Raw genomic sequence first — 19778 nt, 5'->3', positions numbered from 1 at the left:
CCCCGATGCTGGGGAATACAAGGATGCAGGCTCTTCAACTGTTTTTCATTGAAAAGTTACTTGGGTGCCTTACGCTTTAGCTACAAAATGAGTTTTGGGACAGAATTTCTCAGTATCCTTTTTCTTTCTCCTAGATAAACCCATCAGTCTGCAAATGCCCATCCTCTACCAGGACCCCACTTGGGCCTTTTTAAAGTACTGTGTAAATTTTCAGGAACAACAGTGGTGCAAAGACTGTTACAATACAAAGAACTCAGAATCACAGATTATTTTTCTTGAAAAAATAAATAGGGCAACCAGGAAGTGCTGAGCCCTCTACAGCCCACATGATAGATCTGGGCATGATCTCAGTAGAATAGCCAAGATGATAATTCATTTTCAACATAATAATCTGTGTTATTTTGCCAAATGGGAAGTAAGGGACACTTTGGGACAATTCCACCTGGGAGTGGAAAGAGTTGTTGAGTGTAGAAAGATCTAGAGTGAGGCCAGTGAGCAGAAAATAAATGCAGGATGAATTATGAGAAGGCCCTGTGGGGCCACGAATGCTGGCAGCCTGAGGTTCTTTCTGGCAAAACCCCTTGGACTTTTATAAAATGCAGCTTCCTTGTGAGCTGTCACAAAAGTATGTCAATAAGTGGAAATCATTTGCCTTCATGCCCCTTGAGGCCCCCCAGCCATCTGCTTATGTGGACTTATAACACGTGAAAATTCACAATCAGTGCTTTGGTTTCACTTTGTTTTATTCTACCCCAGCACTTCCAAAAGGTACCAATTTCAAAAGGGATGCTTGGGAGGACAGGGTGGGAAGAAGGACCGGGATATTCTAAGGTGGTCTCCACATTTTTCTGGAGTTATTTTTGGATACCAAAGACGGCTGTAACTTCTAAGAGTAAAGGTTTCCTACACCTCTAACTATCAGGGTTATTGGCACAATGGATTTGAAATTAATGCAGCTTCAACATAGATACCATTAAAGTCAAATGCCCAAACAGAGCAGGCCAAAACCACCTTTTGCCCACTACTCAGTCCAGTTATTCCATTTCTGCTTTAGACTATCCCTGTGTCTGTTGACCTTCTGCAGACAGTACAGAGGGATGAACCATTGACTTTTTGGCCCTAAAGAAAATTGAGTTGAATTTATGGCCTTCTTTTTCTAGAAGACCACAAAAGGTCAGCATTGGACAATCATGTGTTCAAACAAAGAATGAATCAGCTGCTATCCCTGGGTGCCCCAGTCCTATATCTGCATGTAAGTGTGTGTGTGTGTGTGTGTGTGTGTGTGTGTGTGTGCATATGTGAATGCACAGCCCCATGCACGACTGCACTTAAGTAAACCAGTTCCCTAGTGGTCTTTAAAACATTAGGTGCTTTTTAAAAGAGGGTGATGGTTTCCAAGTTGGCAAACCTTACCCCTTCTTTAGAGAACTGCTCTTTTATTGAAATTTACTGGATTGACACAGAGCCAATTCATCCAAGCAGATAGCCCCACTGGTCATCATGGGTCCCCTCAAAGCATTTTTCTTCCTGGGTAGTAGGTAAGGGCCACATCAGTGGATGGGTTTCCACTGCCAAGGCCTCTGGCCTCATCTGCACTTGTCCCTGGCAACCTGCCTCTTGCCCCGCCTAGTTATCCCAAGCTGGATCCAAGGAACTTAATCCCCTTTCTCTGAATCCGACCACCACTCCAAACTCTGGAAGTATTTCCCACACTCCAGGGCTAGGTCTTCTGTCCCTCATTTAAAAACAGCCTGCACCTCTCCCAAGTAATATTGCTTAATCCATGCAAAGGGCTGTGTCCCTTGGACCTCTTGACTTTTAGGGTGGGAAATCCTTATGAAAGCCACCATTTGCTTCTGTAGAGCATTTCAAACACTTTAAGTCAGGAAGCCCCTATCCCTACTGAATCAGATTCTCTACTTTAAGACTAACTTCAGGGTGTAGAAATGAGTTGGGGTAGGGGAGGGACAATAATGCACAAAGTAGAAAAAAAATGTTCTCAAACTCCTGAGCTGAACCACCATGTTAAATTTAAATCCCCCTGGATAAGTTAGACTTACATTTTAGTATCCTTGGCTGAGTTTTTGGTTTTCAGCTGATGGTCAGATAGCAAGAACAAAATTCTTTAAAATAAAGTCATTATTGGACTTACTGTATCAATTCATTACTAGAGCCAAATATTTCTCACAACAAATATTTCTCTTTTCTGTATCAAACTAAGGTTAGTATCCATTTCAACCAATACGATTATTTCTTTTTTCCTTTGAAAGAGACTTTAAAACAGCCATGTAAAATCCTTCCTTTCCTTGCACAGACTTATTCACATGGCATCTTGAGTGCCACAAGATACAACCAGAGGAGTTGGGTAGGGCTAGAAATGTCAGACATGCTTCTACTTCTAATTTTCCCTCCTCCTTTTTCTCTAAAACGCTTTTGGAATGGCAGATCTGTCTGAAAAGAGAGATAAGAAATGTTTGTGTCCAAGATATGGATCCATACACCCATGGGGACAAGCCTGTACAGTTCAGACTCTCCTGGGCACTGCTGTTGATAACATGAACTATGGACTCAGACATAGCTGTGTTTGGGATCTGGCATCACCACTAAGTTAGTCAGACTTGGGCTCTGTAGCCTCAAGCAGTTTTGTCAACCTCTCTGTACCTCAGTTTCCTTGTCTATAAAATTGGAGAGTAGCACCTATGAGTACCTATGTCATATAAAAGCTACACTTAAGTAGTAGTATCTCTGAGGATTAAATGAAATCACCCACATAAAGCACTTAGTAATGGGGCCATGTATATGGTAAGCTTCCCAGAACTAATAGATGCTGATTGGTGATGATGCTGGGGATGAAAATGGTGGAGAAAGTTTTATTAAAATAATTGGAATTTAGAAGACCTAGTTTTAAGACCAGCTCTACACCTTCTTTGCTGTTTACTGTGGCAACTTGAATTCTCCAGGCCAGTTTCTGTCCCTAAAAATTGGATCTGAATTGTGTAGAATAGGGAATAATATTTGGGCAAGCATGCTGCTATAAATCTCAGAGCACTAACCACAGTTATCTGGGGATACCATGATTGTTTTTAGAGCATCACTGGGTCTGAAACAAGAGGATTAAATATCTTAGTTCATTTTGTGTTCTTTCTGCTGTAGTTGTTAAAGAAGGATTGTAAAAACCTTTGCTGCTGACATATCCCTGGCTGTTCTGTGCTCCTGAGAAAAAATTTTTTTTTCTCTCTGGAAAATACTGATCCACATCCACTCAGTCCCCTTAGTCACAAGGTTTAAAGGACCAATGAGAGAAGACTCTCCTAGGATCTGTCTGGCCCTCAGGGCTTCCATATTCTCTGTGGCATTGGTTTACTATCAGTTAGTCTGAGAATTATCTTAGTTTTGCTATGGAAAGTGTTTTTCAGACATAGTAGAGAGTTTGCTTTTAAAAAGCTGACCACAGTACATAGGATCTTATCCTCATTCCCCAAATTTGGGCAGAATTCTCAAAATTGACATATTATTTTGGACTCTCTTTCTTGGACCTGGGGACATTCTACCAGATATTGATGTGGAGCTTTTGAAAGAGCTCATTTTCTTTTACTAAATATACTAAGATGTCTCAATTATGTATATTAAGGATGAGAAAGTTTGGAGTGATCTAGAGTCTTTGTGAGCTTGGAAATTTGCTGTGCTTGCTCCACACTTCCAGCTCTTTCACATTGATTATTGTTCAAGACATGTTTGCAAAAGGATTCCTTGATAATAAAAAATATGTAAATAGAATGAGAACAACAGGAAATATAAAACTAATCTGTACCACTTGAGAAGTCATTTATCGTGCTCATTAAATCTTTTTAACTGGATGCCTATGAAATTTCAGGTTCAAGATTAGATTTCTTCTTTTGATATCAGTATGAGTTTTCTACATTGTTAGCCGTGAGGAAGGGAGGACCCTAAGATTTGTTTTTTTGTTTTGGTTTGTAATTCATTTGGGGTAGTGGCTAGAAATTAAAGAGAAAAGAGAAACCTCTAAGCTGTTGAGATTTAGTCATTGATATAGCTTTTGGAGTAAATTCATATTTTGCTACTCATTGCCTGGCCAGGCAAGAAATCTATTTTGTTTGGATCTGAGCAGCAATTTGGAAAAAAAAAAATCGTATTGACGGTAATAGCTTGAAACATGAAATTGTTTTTATTCCCAGCCTGGAGAAATTGCAGGGCACATTTTGTTTGAGCAATCCCTTTGACTCCAGTCTGAATACAAATGGAATACCAAAACTGTTGGGCACATTCCTCCTTATCTCCTACCCAGAGACTGATTTCATTACCATAATTGCAGGCTTGCCTGGCTCTTGGCAGCCTCTCCACTCCAATACCCTTAATAGCCTTGCAGACAATTGTTGCAGCTCAGTGGTTCTGTCTGTAGGCAGAGGGGGACATAGCTGTAGAGGAGAAAGACTGTGTCTTCAAAGGCTCAGCATTGCCTGCCTCTGCCCTCATTGGTTCTATACTACCCAGCTGTGTACTCTTTCTATGTCGTCCTTCCGGGGCTCCATGTGGGCCCCAGTAACCAATACCGTCCAGTAACATCCATTCCAGCAAACAATGATATAAAATATGTGATGTATTTCTTTTCTTCCCTTCACTTTTTTATTTTGGGGGATTAATTTAAAAGCTTTGTAATTATTTATAAATGTACAAGAGATGCTTACAAGACTAGAGTAGTGGCGTGGAAGGGATAAAGCTAATGGTGCTCTTCTAGGTATCCCGTAGCAAAGGAGAAAGATGCACTTGACCTGCCAAAGTCTGAGTACACTCTGGAATTGAAGGCCACTTTCTCAACCATGTGCCTAGACCCCAAGAAACCACAGCCCAGGACCACCATTGACCAACTAGCTTCCTTTAAATGTCAAATTGAGCAGGAATCAAACCTCCTCAGGCCACAAAAAGAAGGGACTGTTTGTCTCAGGGATGGGCACTCCCCAGTGCAACTTGGCAGAGCATCTCAGCAACTCTTTAGATGTCAGGTCAGGGCAAAACTGGGAATGCATCTTCCCAGTACATCTTGCGCTGATTACTTGGAGCGTGTGTTTCTGATTCATTTGCATGTAACTCATCCAGGGGGTGTTGCAAGAGCTATGTGATGGCCAAAAGAACCCAATGAGTCTTTTATTATATTTTTAAACAAGTTTCTCTATGTTGATTGTCTCTTATAGCCAAGAAGCTACATTCTTCCAGCCCCATAACAGGCTTTGTCAATCCAAAGAACAAGATCTAACCTCAGCTCTAGAACTATCTGCTTTGACCCTGAGGCTGGATCTTGACTATGAAAATTACAGCCAGGAAAGCCTGGTCTTGAGGGTCTTGTGCTCACATCCCTACACACCCTATGGCATCCAGCCCACCACCAGCCCCTGTAGCCTCTTTGTTCCCTCAGTCTCATGTGGGGACCACACTTCTATCACTTACTTTTTTGAGAAGCAGTGTGGCAAAGTTGGTAAGAGCATGGTCTCTGGAGCCATACGCCCCACATCTGTCACTTACTAGCTCTGCGACCTTAAGCAGGTTGTTAGTGTCTGTGCATGCCAGTTTTCCTTGTCTATAAAAAGCTATCCAATGCTATATAGCAATCACCCAAAACTTAATAGCTTGAAGCAATGGCTAGCTTGTTCAGAGTCCTGTGAATTAGGAATTTGAGCATGACTCAGCCAAGAGAACTTGTCTGGGTTCCATGTGGCATCATTGGGGTAACCCAACTATGACTACAGGATCCAAGATGGCTCTAAACACATGACTAGTGCCTTAGAATGGACAGTGGTTGAGATGTGTCAGTTTTCCATCACTTAGGCTTTCTCTTTATATGGTTTCTGCAAATGCAGTGATCTAGGCTGGGCATCCTTACATACTGATTCCAAGAGAAAGAAAATGGAAGCTCTAAGATCCTTTAAGACCTGTCAATGTCACACATATCCAGTCAACTGGACCAAGTGAATCACAAGCCTAGCCCAGATGAAAAGGAAGGGGAAATAGACTCCATTGTTGATCAAAGGTGTGGTGATGATATAGGAATAAGGTATTGTTAGGAGGATTAGATAAACTCATATGGGCAGATCATGTGGAACGGTGTGTGATACAGTTAGTGCTCAGTAAGCATTTTGTTTTAGTATAATTATTCTTGCATCACTTCAGGAACACATATAGTATACATTTACCCCTGAATGAAAGGCTTTCAAACAATTTAGTCGTCCAGTAAAGTCTGCTTCCTCCCAACCCGAGGCCATGTTCCATCTACTCATGGAATTCATGTGGGCCATTGCTGGATGTTTTCCATTCTCTATCACCATGCAATCTCAGACTTCTCTCTGGAGGGATGCAGACACCTCTTCACTCAGCTCTCTCAGACTTTCTTCCAAGGGTCACATAGCTTGGAGGTTATTGACTCCACATTGACCCTGGCCTGTTCTGAATTCCTCAGGTCACCATAGAGGTGGTCGACGGTCCTGACTCTGAAGCAGATAAAGATCAGCATCCGGAGAATAAGCCCAGCTGGTCAGTCCCATCCCCTGACTGGCGAGCCTGGTGGCAGAGGTCCTTGTCCTTGGCAAGGGCAAACAGCGGAGACCAAGACTACAAATACGACAGTACATCAGATGACAGCAACTTCCTCAACCCCCCCAGGGGATGGGACCGTCCAGCCCCAGGCCACCGGACTTTTGAAACCAAAGAACAGCCAGAATATGGTGAGTTTACCACCCAGTAATGTAAAATTGGTGGGGAGATAAATGAGGATGATGAGGCCTAAGGGACATGGAGCCAAGCAAAACCCAGTTTACGATATGTGGCTTTTGACCTTCTCTGAGGCATACCTCATAATGGCTCTGTTCCACAGAAGCCCCAAGAAGGCACCAGCTGCCACATATTTCTGGAAAGACTGTAATTTTCAAATCATACCAATTATCCTAGGAGAGAATTATTTTAGAGTCATTGGGTTTCTTTCTGTCTCTTCTGTCCCAAAATTTTAGTTTTATTTCTAAAAATGAAATTATCAGATTAACTTCCTTACTGTAAACATTCATATTAAAAATCAATTTAATAAAACAGACACATGCAGCTGCTTCCTTTGACCAGGGAACTGTTTGATATTGGCAGTGGAGTGGTCCTCGGTACACATGAACATGTGTGTCACAGATTGTCAAAATAAGCCCCCCCCAATAAATTAAGAACTCTAAATTGAGACTACTAGTTTCCACTGTTTTTAGAGTAAGAGATATGAGGTATCAAAAGAACTTCCAAATCCAATGACTTAAAATGATAAAAGTTCATTTCTCACTTGAGTTGAGATGGAAGACAGGGTGAGGGAATGTAGCTCCTGTCAGTCATTCAGGGATCCAGCCTCCTCCTTCCATCTTGGAGCTCCATCAGCTGTTAGGTCCTGTGGGTTATGTCGTGGATGCTGGTAAGAGAGAACCTGAAGAGAGCACACATGGTGTTAATTCCCTCAGCTTGACAGCGACACACATCACAGCTACTCAAACTCTATTGGCAAGGCGGGGAGGCTGGGAATTATATTCTATGTATCCAAGAAAAGTAGGATATAAGTTTGACAAGCACCTGGCCATCTTTAGTAGGGAATCATGCAGTGTGTTATAAGAATAGCTGATGTCTTACAAATGCACCCATCATTATAATGTTCTGTGGCTTCACCAACAGCAGACCTAGGAGTGAACAGTACATTGATAGGGATGACTCAAACCATTTGCATGCTCATATTTACCCCCATTTTTCTACAAAAGGCCAGTTTTATATTGTGGAGTCATTTCTACCATTAGTAGATGATTCTAGGCAACTTCCAAGACAGCAAGCCAACTTTTTCCCAACCGCATCAACCAACATTTATTAAGAGCATGCCTTGTGGCTGACACTATGCTAGAGAGGATCTCTAAAGAGGATCAAAGGAAGAAAATTAACTGATAGGGTGAAACAGTTCCATGATAGAAATGTACATTAAGTGCTAGAGGAGAAGAAACAGAATTCCATATCCTTCCATCCAGACATGTGACAATTTCACATTTCCCAGAGGAAGTCCAATTTATCTACTGCCAAGAGGAAGGTCTGGGGACAACAGCCAGCATTTATAAGTACTTCCTGTGCACTAGTCCCTCTTCATGCCATTTCACATCCATTAGTTCATTTACTCAGCTCTCTGAGGCAGATAATCTCGTACAGATGGGAAAACTAAAGCCTGGAGAAATTAAGCAACTTGACTTGGAGGGTCAAGGCCTGGGTTTCAACCCAGGCAATTTGGATCCAAAATCTTCCCTCTTAAGCACTATCCTATTCCACCTCTCTAGGGGAAAAGTAGCATATCCCTTAGATCAGTAAGGGCCTCTAGATATGAATGCTTAGACTGGAAGATAGGAATGGGAGGAAAAGACCAGTGCTATTGAATAAGAGAATTAGAATTCACAAATGTTATATGAGATTGTACAAAACTTGCCCAGCCCACAAAGAATATTGTTTCTGAGAAGGTGGCTCAGACACTTGACATCAGAATCCCTCAGTTGCATGTTAAAAGAAAAGAATACCAATCCTGGGCCCTGACCCCTTCTCTAAGTTCTAGTGGTCCTCCAAGTATGGCCTCCAAACCAACAACACCAGCATCACCCGGGAAGGTGATCAAAATACAGATCTTCAGGCCCTACTCCACACCTGAATAAATCTAGAGTAGATCCCAGAAATCTGGGTTTCAATAAGCCCTTCTATCTTATAAGGACCACTGTCTGAGCACAATAGGTCTTAATCTTTTGCTCATTCTACTCACCTGTGGAATTTTTTAAACTCCTAATGCCCACACCTTTCACCAGCTCTCTGTGGGTATGTCTCAGACTTCCCTGTCTTTTAAAGCTCCATAGGTGATACCAATGGACACCCAGACTTAAGATCACTGCTCACCATCTACTGAATTAGAAGGTCTAAGAGTGAGACCTGGAATCTGTGTTTCTTTTTAAATTTTTTTTCAACCAAGGCACAAGGTGATTGCTTACTCAAGTTTGAAGACTACTGCTAAGAACAACATTTTCATCTAACACTTTTACAGAGTCCACTTTGCTGGATTCATGAACACTGAGAACATGCCCACCTTTTTTATCTCAAGGATAGAATTTCCTACTACTGGGTCAGTTACTGTGGCTGCCTCAACCACCCTCACCCCAGCTTCTTAGACCTTCAGTGCCTAGAGTGCTCCCTACATCAGGATCTTACAGCATCCCCAGACCATGCAGAAGCTCCCAGACTCTGAGATTTTCAAGTATCTCTTAGTAGTTTTTCCCTCATTAGACTAGATATCAACATAAAGATAACTTTATAAAGAAAAGCTTATTCTAGTACTAGAAGCAGTGCTTCTCAAACTGCAGTGTGTGTACAAGTAACCTGGGGTATTATAACAATGCAACCCATAATACAGAAGGTTTAGGAAAGGAGCAAGAACCCAGGTGAAGCTGGCCCCACTGGCCCTCAGACCTCACATGGTACAGCAAGATTCCAAGTGCATGGGAGGCCTTCAGTAGCACTGGGGGAACTAGTGAATGATCATTATTTCTCAGAGTATCTTAAGGGACACATCTTTTCCAAGATTCTACATAGCATCGGATGAGCTAGGAATTCCTTTTTTTTATTTCAATCAACAGAAAGCTATTCTGCAATTTCTAACTATCCCTGTGTTGGATACTGGTGGGGAAGATACAGAGAGAGAACACAGCATCCTGAAAGGTGAGGTTCACACAATAGCAAAGCTCTGTAGATTGCTGTATCTCAGTCCTTGCTGTCCTGCCAGAGACAGGCTAGAATTTCCACGGGAACTGGTCATTGTGGAAGAGGTAGACTTTTGGAGATAGGAATCAGAAGAAGAGTTTAAATGTTTGTGAGGAGAGACTACTTCAAAAACTCCTAGGTGGGCTGGCAGAGCATCTGCCTAGCAAGTGCAAGGCCCTGAGTTTAAACCCCAGTACCACCACCACCAAAAAAAAAAAAAAAATCTCCCAAGTGAAATAAATAAGATATAATGGCATCTGTGGGGTGGAGGAGGAGTTATAATATATACAACAGAAGACAGGCCTGATTTGTGATTGTGATGATGCCATAGTCAGCTGAACTGTGGAAAGTAGGTTTTGAAACACCTTCCATATAGATACTTCAGGTATCCAGGGCAAAAAAAGAGTCTAAATAAATACTTTTCTATCTAACACTACTATAATATTCTCCAAATTTCTAATAATGAAATTAGTTCCTGGATTAGGACTCATTTTTTTGAAACTCTCTAAGTAGCCATAGTCCTATTTTAATAGAAGACTTAACAGTAAATATTTTCATAGATTTTTCTTTGTAAATTTGAATTATGGCCCCATCAGTAAGTACCTTAAAGAAGGGAGACCAAATTGAGCCAAAATCAAAACTTCCAGAACATCAGAGTAAAGAACAGGATATGGCAGGAACATGTAGACTTCAGATGTAATCCCAACTCTGCCAGGTTTGAGCTGTCCTTAGGCAAGTACCTTAACCTCTCTGCACCACAGTTTTCTTATCCATAAAAGGAAGATGTCTCCACCTTCCTCTCCAAGTTAAATGTAGCCACTATCATTCAGGATTAGTAGTGTAGGTTTTCCAGTGACCAAGCCAAGACCAAAGTCAATTCAGTTGCTCTGGCAGGACAACTGACCCACAGAACCCTAGTATCCTGAAACTATAAAAGGGTAGTTTTAAAACCCAGCAGTCAACCCACTTCCCTGGGGAGCTCTGTGATGTCACAGATAGGGGCTGTCAAAACACCACAGAAATATTCACAGGAACTGTTTCTTCCTGTCTTTGTTGTCTTTGGGACTAATGCCACTGACGCTCATTTTCTGCTCTGAGCAATACTCCCTGTCATTGAGTGGGTTTTATTATGGTAGAAAGGACTCCCCATCCCTTAAAGCTTTGTTCCAGCAGAAACCCCCTTTCTGTCCTTTGACCTCATGAAACATATGGAACCCCCAAGAAGACCTTTGCTGAAGAGCTGATCTAGACCAATGTGTAAAGGAGGCTTCAGGGTAGTGAGCTGACAAGCAGCCTTTCCTGGGAAACTCTTCTCTTGCCTCACTAGGCTTAGTAGAAATGATTAATCATAACACTGTATGTATCCTATAATTTTTAGGGACCCTTACAAAAAAGATTAGTTTTGCAAACATTTCAAATAAAGATGTAAAGAAAGCTATCCTCTGGGAAAATAAATCCTTGATGATTCCAGGGTCTGGCAGCTGTCACCTGTCAAGGGAGCACATTTTAGAATGGTTTTCTGATTTATTTGTAAGAGTTAGTTTTAGTTTTTGTTGCTTAAGAAACCACCCCCAGCTCATGCTTGTAATCCCAGCTACCTGGGAAGTGGAGATTGGGCAGATTACAGCCCAGGCAAAATTTAACAAGAGCCCATTTCTACAAAAAAGCCGGTGGTTTACATCTGTAATCCCAGCTACACAGAAGCCATAGGTAGGAGAATCATAGTCCAGGCTGTTCTAGACAAAAGCATGAGACCCTACCTGAAAAATACTTAAAAGCAAAAAAAAAAGGACTGGTAGGCATGGCTCAAGTAGTAGAGCACCTTCCTGGCAAGGAGCTGAGTCTAAACTCCAATACCACCAAAAAAAGGAAGGATAACAGAAAGAAACCACCACCAAAATTTAGTAGCTTCAAAGAACAGAAGGGCTCTCCCTCATGAGCCTGGGGTTGTCTGGATCATTTGTCAGGGCTGAGCTGACTTGCCTGGTAATGGATGTTTTCCAGGGGCCTCGCTTGCCATAATGGGGCCCTAGCTAGATAGCCAGGGTATCTGAGATAGTTGGGACCTCTCTTCTCCTAGTCCCTCTCCCTCCAGGAAACTACTCTAAGCTCTTCACATGGTGGTGGAAAGGTTTCCTATAGCTAACGAGGGCAACTCCTCATGCATTTTGCAAACCTCTACGTACATCATATTTGCTGTTGTCCTGTTGGCCAAAGGAAGTCATGTGACCTAGGATCAGTGAGGAGCGACCAAACAAGTGGATATGGAGAGAGGAGTTATGGGGCATTGTTATTCATATAATCTGACACCATATTCACATTTAATTATTTAGATTCAAGAAACCAAAGTATGACGTAAACCTCATGCAGAGATTCTAATATAAGCCTCACAGTTTCATGCTAAAATCTGAAAGTTTAGAGCTATTTCCCCAAATTAGCTCTTTATGTAATGTCATGAGAAGGAAAGGCTGCAAGAGATTTCTGGATGGTTGAGGCCCCTTTGCTTTTGTGAAACCAAGCAGGGTACCACTTAGCATCATTTGATTATATCTCATGCTGCTATCCATTCCACAGATGATGTGACTTCTACCTGTCTGATTTAATAATCTTTTTTTACTTCCACATTTTTATAAGCGTAAAATATTATAATCTTTCCTTGTGGCTGTTTTTGTTGTTGTTCTCTTTAACAAAATCTGGCCCCACGGGTGTGAGCAGAACATGATGGAATGTGTGCATATATGGTACACCCTTGACAAGGATGCGGTTGTGTGATTGTTCCAGGTACATCTCTGGTGTTCTTGGGGAAACTGTGGCTAGATAATAGACTGCAAAGTTCTCACAAAGCACAGTGGCTGCGCTCTCTGGAGGCAACTTGTCTCTCTAGGCCTACTGGGTAAATACCTAACAAGAAAAGGTAGAAATGAAGGAGGCTAGTGTTGGAGAGGGAGGCCCAATTCCTTAACATGGAGAAGTAGTTTCAAACATCTGCTTGGCTTTGTGATTAGAAAGCCAATTTCTTAGAACAAAATCAAAGTCTGGAGAAATTCTTTTTGGGAGAAGAAAGAGAAATGGATATGACACCCAGGGGAGAGTGAGATGTGGGCAAAACTCTCCATTCATAGTTTGAGAAGAGGACACAGTCATGAAGTGCCCTCCACACACACTCTGATTCTGTGCAGTGGGCTAAGAAGGCTCAGCAGCCCAGGGCCTGCCTCAGGAGTGTTCACAGTAAATGCACGTAAACAGCCTGGGAGTCTGGCATGGAGCCCACAGTTCAGGTAGAAACGTGTGTGGATGACATTCTTGCTGAGCATATGTAATAGCAACCACCATGACCTGTTATGCGTGGAGGGCACCCCTTCCCTATATGGCACATGCCTGAAGCCCCTACTTGGCGCCCACAGAGGCCCCAAGGCTGTGGGAAGATGTGTATAAAGCCGGAGAAACTATTACAAAGTGGAGGTATTGAAGAAAGACTCATGCTGTAGAGATTAAGGACTTGAAGCTGGAGTTCATGCTTTCCTGTCTCTTTACCTAGTGATCTTAGACAAGTCCCCCAACCACTCCAGGACTTATCTTTACTTCTGGTAAGAGAAAGCCAATCTTGATAATGTACAAATCTCTCCCACTCCCAGGCCCCCCATCCTGGTCTTCGTTTCCTTTTTCCACACCATCTATCAGCTTCTAATACACTATATAAGTTCTCAGACTTTTGTATTTGTTGACTCTATTTTCTTCTTCTGTTTATTTATAGCTAGTTTTTTTTAATTAAGCAGATAACACATCTATGTGGTAACATTCTCAAACAGCCAAAGAAGATATACATAAAGCATTTTTGGTCTCTTTATTATTCTTCTATAAATATTTTATGCCTACACAAACCTGTGAATCTATTTTAAAAACACAGACGCACAATTCCTCTCTAGTTAATAAGACATGTTAGATATTGCTTGATGTCACTCTGTGTAGAACTGCTGTGTGCTTTCTGTGACATCATTTCTGTATCATTTGGATGGATTTGTGATGTGTCCACTTCACAAATGACTTTGCACTGGGTATCTACTGAAACCAAAGTATACTTAGTCTCTGCTTGGGAGGAGATAGGAGGACCTTAGTTTGAGGCCAGCCCAGGCCAAAAAGTTTGTGAGACCCTATGCCAAAATCAAGTTGGGCATAGTGACACACACCTGTGGTCCTAGGTACTTAGGAGGTAGGAGGATCATGGTCCAGGGTCAGCTTGGGCAAAAGCAGGGCAGCATTTGTTGTTACACACAATGAGCTCTTTAGTTCTTGCCTTTGCCTTATGTGCAGTAAATCCATAGGAAACCAGTTCTTGGTAGTGGAATTGCTGGGTCAAAGGCTAAGTGTACTTTTTTTCAGTGGAACACAGAACCTGGACAATGCTGGGCAAATGCTGGGCAATTTGCTCTTCCACTTGAGTCACTCTCCCAGCTATTTTAGCTTTAATTTTTCAGATATGTTCTCTCACTTTTGCCCAAGCTGACCTTGGACCATGATCCTCCAGTTTTGCCTTCCAAATAGCTGGGCCCACAAGAGGTCACCAGCAGACCTGACACTTTTGTGTGAGTATGTGTGTGTGTGTTTGGCAGTACTAGAGGTTGGACTCAGGGCCTAGCACTTGTTAGGCAGGTTATCTCCCACTTGAGCCATGCACCCAGCCCTTTTTCTGTTGGGTTTTTTTCTTTTTTTTTAATATTATTGTTGTACTGGGGGTACATTGTGACATTTCCCGAAGTTCTTACAACTTATCAGAGTTGAATTCACCCCTCCATCATTCTCCTTTATCCCTCCTTCCCCATTCCTGGAATAGTTTCCACAGATCTCATTTTGCCATTTTCATACATGTTGACTCCATTTTCTTATGAAAATATTAATTCCACCAAGGTAGGGAACTTTGAAAAAAGGTTTTAATGATTATCTCCCATATACCTAGAATTCTGTTTGATATATAATGAGGGCTCAATGAATGAATACTCATTGGATGAATGTTAAGTAATGATCTTAAAGGCTATTTAGCTTTACCAGTTATCTATTGCAGCATAATAAACCATTTCAAACTAGGTGGCTTAAAACTACAGCAGTTCATTATTTGTCATGATTGATGGCTCAGGAGTCCAGGCAGGGCCACTGGGAAGTTCACATACTCTTAAAGGCATCAGCTGCATTCAGCTTCACTGAGAAGGGCTGGAAAGCTCAAAAATGCTTCACTCCCATGTCTAGTGTCGTGTGGACCTTCTCTTTCCATGTATGTCTCCATAATTCATAGGTTTAGCCTGATCTTCTTTCATAGTGACTTGATTTCCCAGAGCAAAAACTGGAAGCTGTTGGGCCATAATGTCAAAGCTAGCTCAGATTCTAGGGAAGAGGAAAACATTTTCTTCTCTCTCTTATTCTCTCTTTCTCTCTCTCTTACACACACACACACACACACACACTCAATTACATGTGCACAGGGAGGGAAGCAACTGGTGATGGTCATTCCATGGTTCAAGCTCTACTGTGTGTGCCCTCAATAATCATTTCATGGACACATTTCAGGCATCAGGCCATAGCCATGCTCTGATCACCACAGTGCCCCAAATCTCTCTGTCTTCACAAAGCTGAGCCCTCAAGTTTTCTGGAAGCTATAAGTCTTTTAGCTCTGGCTGGCAACTGTCACCTCCAACAGTGAGAATACTGGATGTGGAGAATCGACAGATGGCTTGATAGGAGATATGGGGACTCTTTGAGCAATGTTGATGACCATCTCCCTGGCTCCCTTCCAGATTCCACAGATGGTGAGGGTGACTGGAGTCTCTGGTCTGTCTGCAGTGTCACCTGTGGGAATGGCAACCAGAAACGGACTCGGTCCTGTGGCTATGCGTGTACTGCAACAGAATCTAGGACCTGTGACCATCCAAACTGCCCTGGTGAGTTTGCACAGGACTGTGTCTCCAAGTTCAGTGGAAAGCTTTGTTCATTTATATTTGAAATTTTGTCTTTTTAAAAGAAAATCATCTCCCTAGTAAGACTTCTAACCAGAGTGAGACAACTAGAGATAATTAATGAACTTAATAGATGAAAATATGGATTTTCTGAGTTTTATGCACAATTTTAGTAGCTGTGACCTAACAGACAGTATTATGTTGGACTTACATAACTTAAAAGAGGACTATGGTTAATCTGGACCTTTGATGTGGGATTTGTTGTGACTTGAAGAAACACATGAAAACAGACATTATGGTCTGATAAGGAAGCCAGGGCAAGAAGGTCAACTGCAATATGCAGAAACACCACACTGTCAGCTCTGTACTTAATATGAGAAAGCTGCCCAAGGCTGTCCAGGGAGCAAACTGGAGCAGCTTATCATTTAATTGTGACTTTATACTGCATTGTCAGTGCTTTAAAAATTAAACTGATTGCCATCTTTGTAAAGGATCCATGTCAACAGTGAATAATAATTGTTATTGATTCTTTATGGTGGTCGTCAAACTATAGTCAGTAGGCCAAGTCCAGCCTATAACCTATCTGTGTATTGTTCATACATTTTTAAAGAGTTGCAAAGAGAAGGAGGAGGAGGCAGCAACAACTCAAGACCATAAGTGAACCACAGAGCCTAAAATATGTACCCTCTGACCTTTTATACTGAAGTGTACCAACTCCTTGTCTATGATTTTATTATGTGTTTCCATTGCCAGGTAGAATCCAGCCTACAATAATATTTTAGTCCCTTTCAAGAAACCACACATTCCAAATGGTTTCATCTAAAAGACCTTTCAGAGGCAGAAAATCTGATCCCTGCACCCCAGGCTTCCTTTTTCTACCCCTAGACATTCTCTTCTCAAATCAGAGACATTTGGAACAAAAAGAAGTGGAAGCACAAAGAGATTTCTGAGGAGAGAGAAAGGAAAGATTGATTGGAATGAGTGTGTATGTTAGCAAAAGGGCATGCGTAGAAAATGGGGCTGAAATATAAGAAGTGGTGGTTCTGGCTCCTGTCAGCCATGCTGATTTCAAAAGTGTGGAGCAACTATCAAGATGCTTTTCCTGATCTTTCCTGTGCTCATTGTAATGAGCTGAGTTGGAGATCTGGTGAGTGGGCTTTGGATAGATAAGAACAAATCAATAAATATTAACATGAGGAAGAAGAGGAGGACAGGAAGAACATGAAGAGGAAGAGAAGGCGAAAATGAAGAAAAAGATAAAGGAAATCATGATGAAGACAACAAGATGAAGCAAAAATACTGAAAACAAAGATGAATAAAGAGTTGAAGAAGAAAAACCTGAAAAAGATCATGGTGATAAAGAATAATTTTTGAGTACTTAAGAATCAAGCAAATTTTCATGATTTCTAAGTGTATTATTTCATCTAATCCTCATAATAGCTTCAGGAAATAGGGATTTATTATGGTTCCCATTTGGCATCTATGAAAACTGGAGCACCAGACCACTAGCAAATGATAATTAAGGAATTTGAATCCAAGCCGTCTGGCTCCAGAATCTAATCGTTAAACTCTTCCATCTCCACCAGAAAGACAGACATTGGTCTTAGCCACACATGTATACAAACACGGGTTTAGGAGCTTACTTATTGTATTTTCTTCCAGAGGTAGCATCTAGACTCAACGTGGTAGATTTAGATTTCTTGTTGGGGGAAGGCTTTTCTCTGCCACCATTCTGAATGTTTTCTTCTTGGTTTTTGGTACTGCTGAAAGCAATGTGACCAACAGCCCTGTTTCATGCATCTTCTCATCTGTCCTTGTCCTCCTTCACTCCTTTCTGCCTTTCTGCTCCTGGCAGTTTCAACCTGCTAGGACTCCCTTGAAACCTGAGAGATTTCCTTTTGCAAGATCTTTTTCCTCATTGGTTTGTTGATTCTCAGCTTTCCCAGAAAGAATCATGGAATAGACAAGGTCTCCTGGCCTGGCAGTGATTACTGTATAAAAGTATGTCCCCAACTTCAACCCTACAGATCTGTTTGATGGGCCTTACATAAAATCCAAGAGAGAGCTCTTAAAGGAAATTAAGTCATGCCCAGCAGGAAAGCTAGGGCTTACCAACAAAAGTTCCATGATCTTCTACTCCTTCCCCTTCTTGCTTACATAGGACTCCTGTTTGTAAAGAAAGACAGATTGGGGGGTAATAGTTTTGAGGGGAGATTAGGGAAGCTGGGAAGTTTGAGGCAAGCTGGGTTCAGTTCCCCAAAGCAAGTCAAAAATCGCCCAACATAATCTTCTGAGGCATCGAAGGCAGTATGGCAGTGCTAAAAGTCCTATAACATGAACTATCTGGTCTTCCATTATGGACTGCTGCATCCTCAAACAGAGATTGATAACTATTGGAAGGGGGAAATTTTAGCTCTTATACATCACTCATCTAATTCATTCAACTCTACAAGGGGATGGATATATCATTTAGCTGTCCCCGTTTTACAGATATGAAAACTGAGGCACACAAAGATGAAATGGCTTGTCCAAGTTCACATGGCTAGCAATGATTTGAATGACAGTCAGTCATTAAAGACAAGGTATTAACCACTACACTCTACTACTTGTCCTTTAATCTGTTCCCCTAATTCCACCAGACAACTCCCCTGATGTGTCACCCATTACCCAAGCCTCACATCCAGGCTCAGCAAGTGAGTTCCCTAAGAATTCCTTCAGCACATTTGGATCTGATTTCATGCTGCACATGGTATCTGGGGTTTTAATATATTTTATGTGCTACTACCTGCTTTTTACTATTTCCTCTGTTGGCAGGTTTCTGCCAATGAGTAGGAATGAATACAAAAAAGTCTTTGTTCAGGTGTATTTGTTTTTTTTTATTTGGGGAGAGGTTACTTTTTCCATATAATTAGAGGAAAATGAGCTCTTGTCTGTGTTTAGGAATCGAAGATACTTTCAGGACAGCAGCCACTGAAGTGAGTCTGCTTGCGGGAAATGAGGAGTTCAATGCTACCAAGCTGTTTGAAGTTGGTAAGATTTTTTTCTTCTTTTTTAATCAAATATTGATTTAGTACTTTGGAGATTCCTTTTGCCTTTGCAATGCCATCCTTGGCATCCATGTAAATATTTCATTTTCCTCTCCTGGGGTCCAGCTCTCCCAGCATATATTTTGCTCACTGAATATACTCCAAGCAAGAGAGAACAACCCCTCCCCCCCACCACACACACAGCAGACTGAGCACGCACTTTTGTGAGCACCCTACTGACTGCAGAGCCTCCACATCAACAGGCAGGTGGAAGTCACTCCCCATTCCCTTCCCTTAACATAGAATCAGCCCTTCCTAGGAGCTCAACCCTCACGGGATAGGTTTTCACTCAGCCTCACTGAGTGTCCCCAATAAAATCAGTTCTCCAGAAGAGGAAGGGGAGGAGAGAAAGAGGAAATTCTCAATATTTTACCCCCCACTTCCCTTGAAAGACTTTTACATAAACCTTTGGTACTCAGACTAACAAAACTGAAAGTAACGTTTCAGGTTGAAGCTTGCTTTTTAAAATAGGCTGGGTGCAGTGACTCACGATTATAATCCCAGCTATTTGAAAGGCACAGATCTGGAGAATGACAGTTCCAGATCAGCCTGGGCAAAAAGTTGGTGAGACTCCATCTCAACTGATGGCTGGATACAGTATAGGATGCACCTTTTATCCACAGCTATAATGGGAAACACAAATAGGAGGACCAAGGTCCTGCCCAGCCCAGGCATAAAGTGAGGCCCTATCTCAAAAATAACAAAAGCAAAAAGGGCTGGAGTCATTGCTCAAACAAAAGAGCAATTTCCTAGCAAGCACAAAAAGCCCTGAGTTCAATCCCCAGTACTGGAGAAAAAAAAAAAAAGCTTCCATATATAATTCTATGGTGTAGAAGGGTAATTTTCCTTCTGCTTCATTTCTTTTTGCCCCCTAAAATTCTTTCTTAACCTCTTTTGTTTCACAGTCCAGCTATTTGAAATGTAATTTAGTGAACAAATACAT

General features: G+C 41.7%; 1 protein-coding gene and 1 long non-coding RNA gene across 2 annotated transcripts in view; one reads left to right on the top strand and one right to left on the bottom strand.

Annotated features, from left to right (window-relative positions):
* LOC141423365 (uncharacterized) overlaps nucleotides 1-19778 on the bottom strand; it is a 53504-nt gene that overhangs the window by 8180 nt on the left and 25546 nt on the right. The window contains exon 3 of the long non-coding RNA XR_012448169.1: nucleotides 7325-7462. This is a non-coding gene — a long non-coding RNA (uncharacterized lncRNA). The remainder of the gene's footprint in view (nucleotides 1-7324; nucleotides 7463-19778) is intronic.
* Ism1 (isthmin 1) overlaps nucleotides 1-19778 on the top strand; it is an 80780-nt gene that overhangs the window by 47629 nt on the left and 13373 nt on the right. Inside the window, exons 3-5 of the mRNA XM_020166617.2 lie at nucleotides 6470-6734; nucleotides 15591-15734; nucleotides 18690-18779. Of these exons, the coding sequence (XP_020022206.1) occupies nucleotides 6470-6734; nucleotides 15591-15734; nucleotides 18690-18779 (499 nt within the window). The remainder of the gene's footprint in view (nucleotides 1-6469; nucleotides 6735-15590; nucleotides 15735-18689; nucleotides 18780-19778) is intronic.

This window comes from Castor canadensis, chromosome 5 (genome assembly GCF_047511655.1).
Source record: "Castor canadensis chromosome 5, mCasCan1.hap1v2, whole genome shotgun sequence".
Taxonomy (NCBI): Eukaryota; Metazoa; Chordata; class Mammalia; order Rodentia; family Castoridae; genus Castor; species Castor canadensis.
The sequence above is the reverse complement of the archived record's forward strand: the minus strand, read 5'-3'. Positions and strand labels throughout refer to the sequence as shown.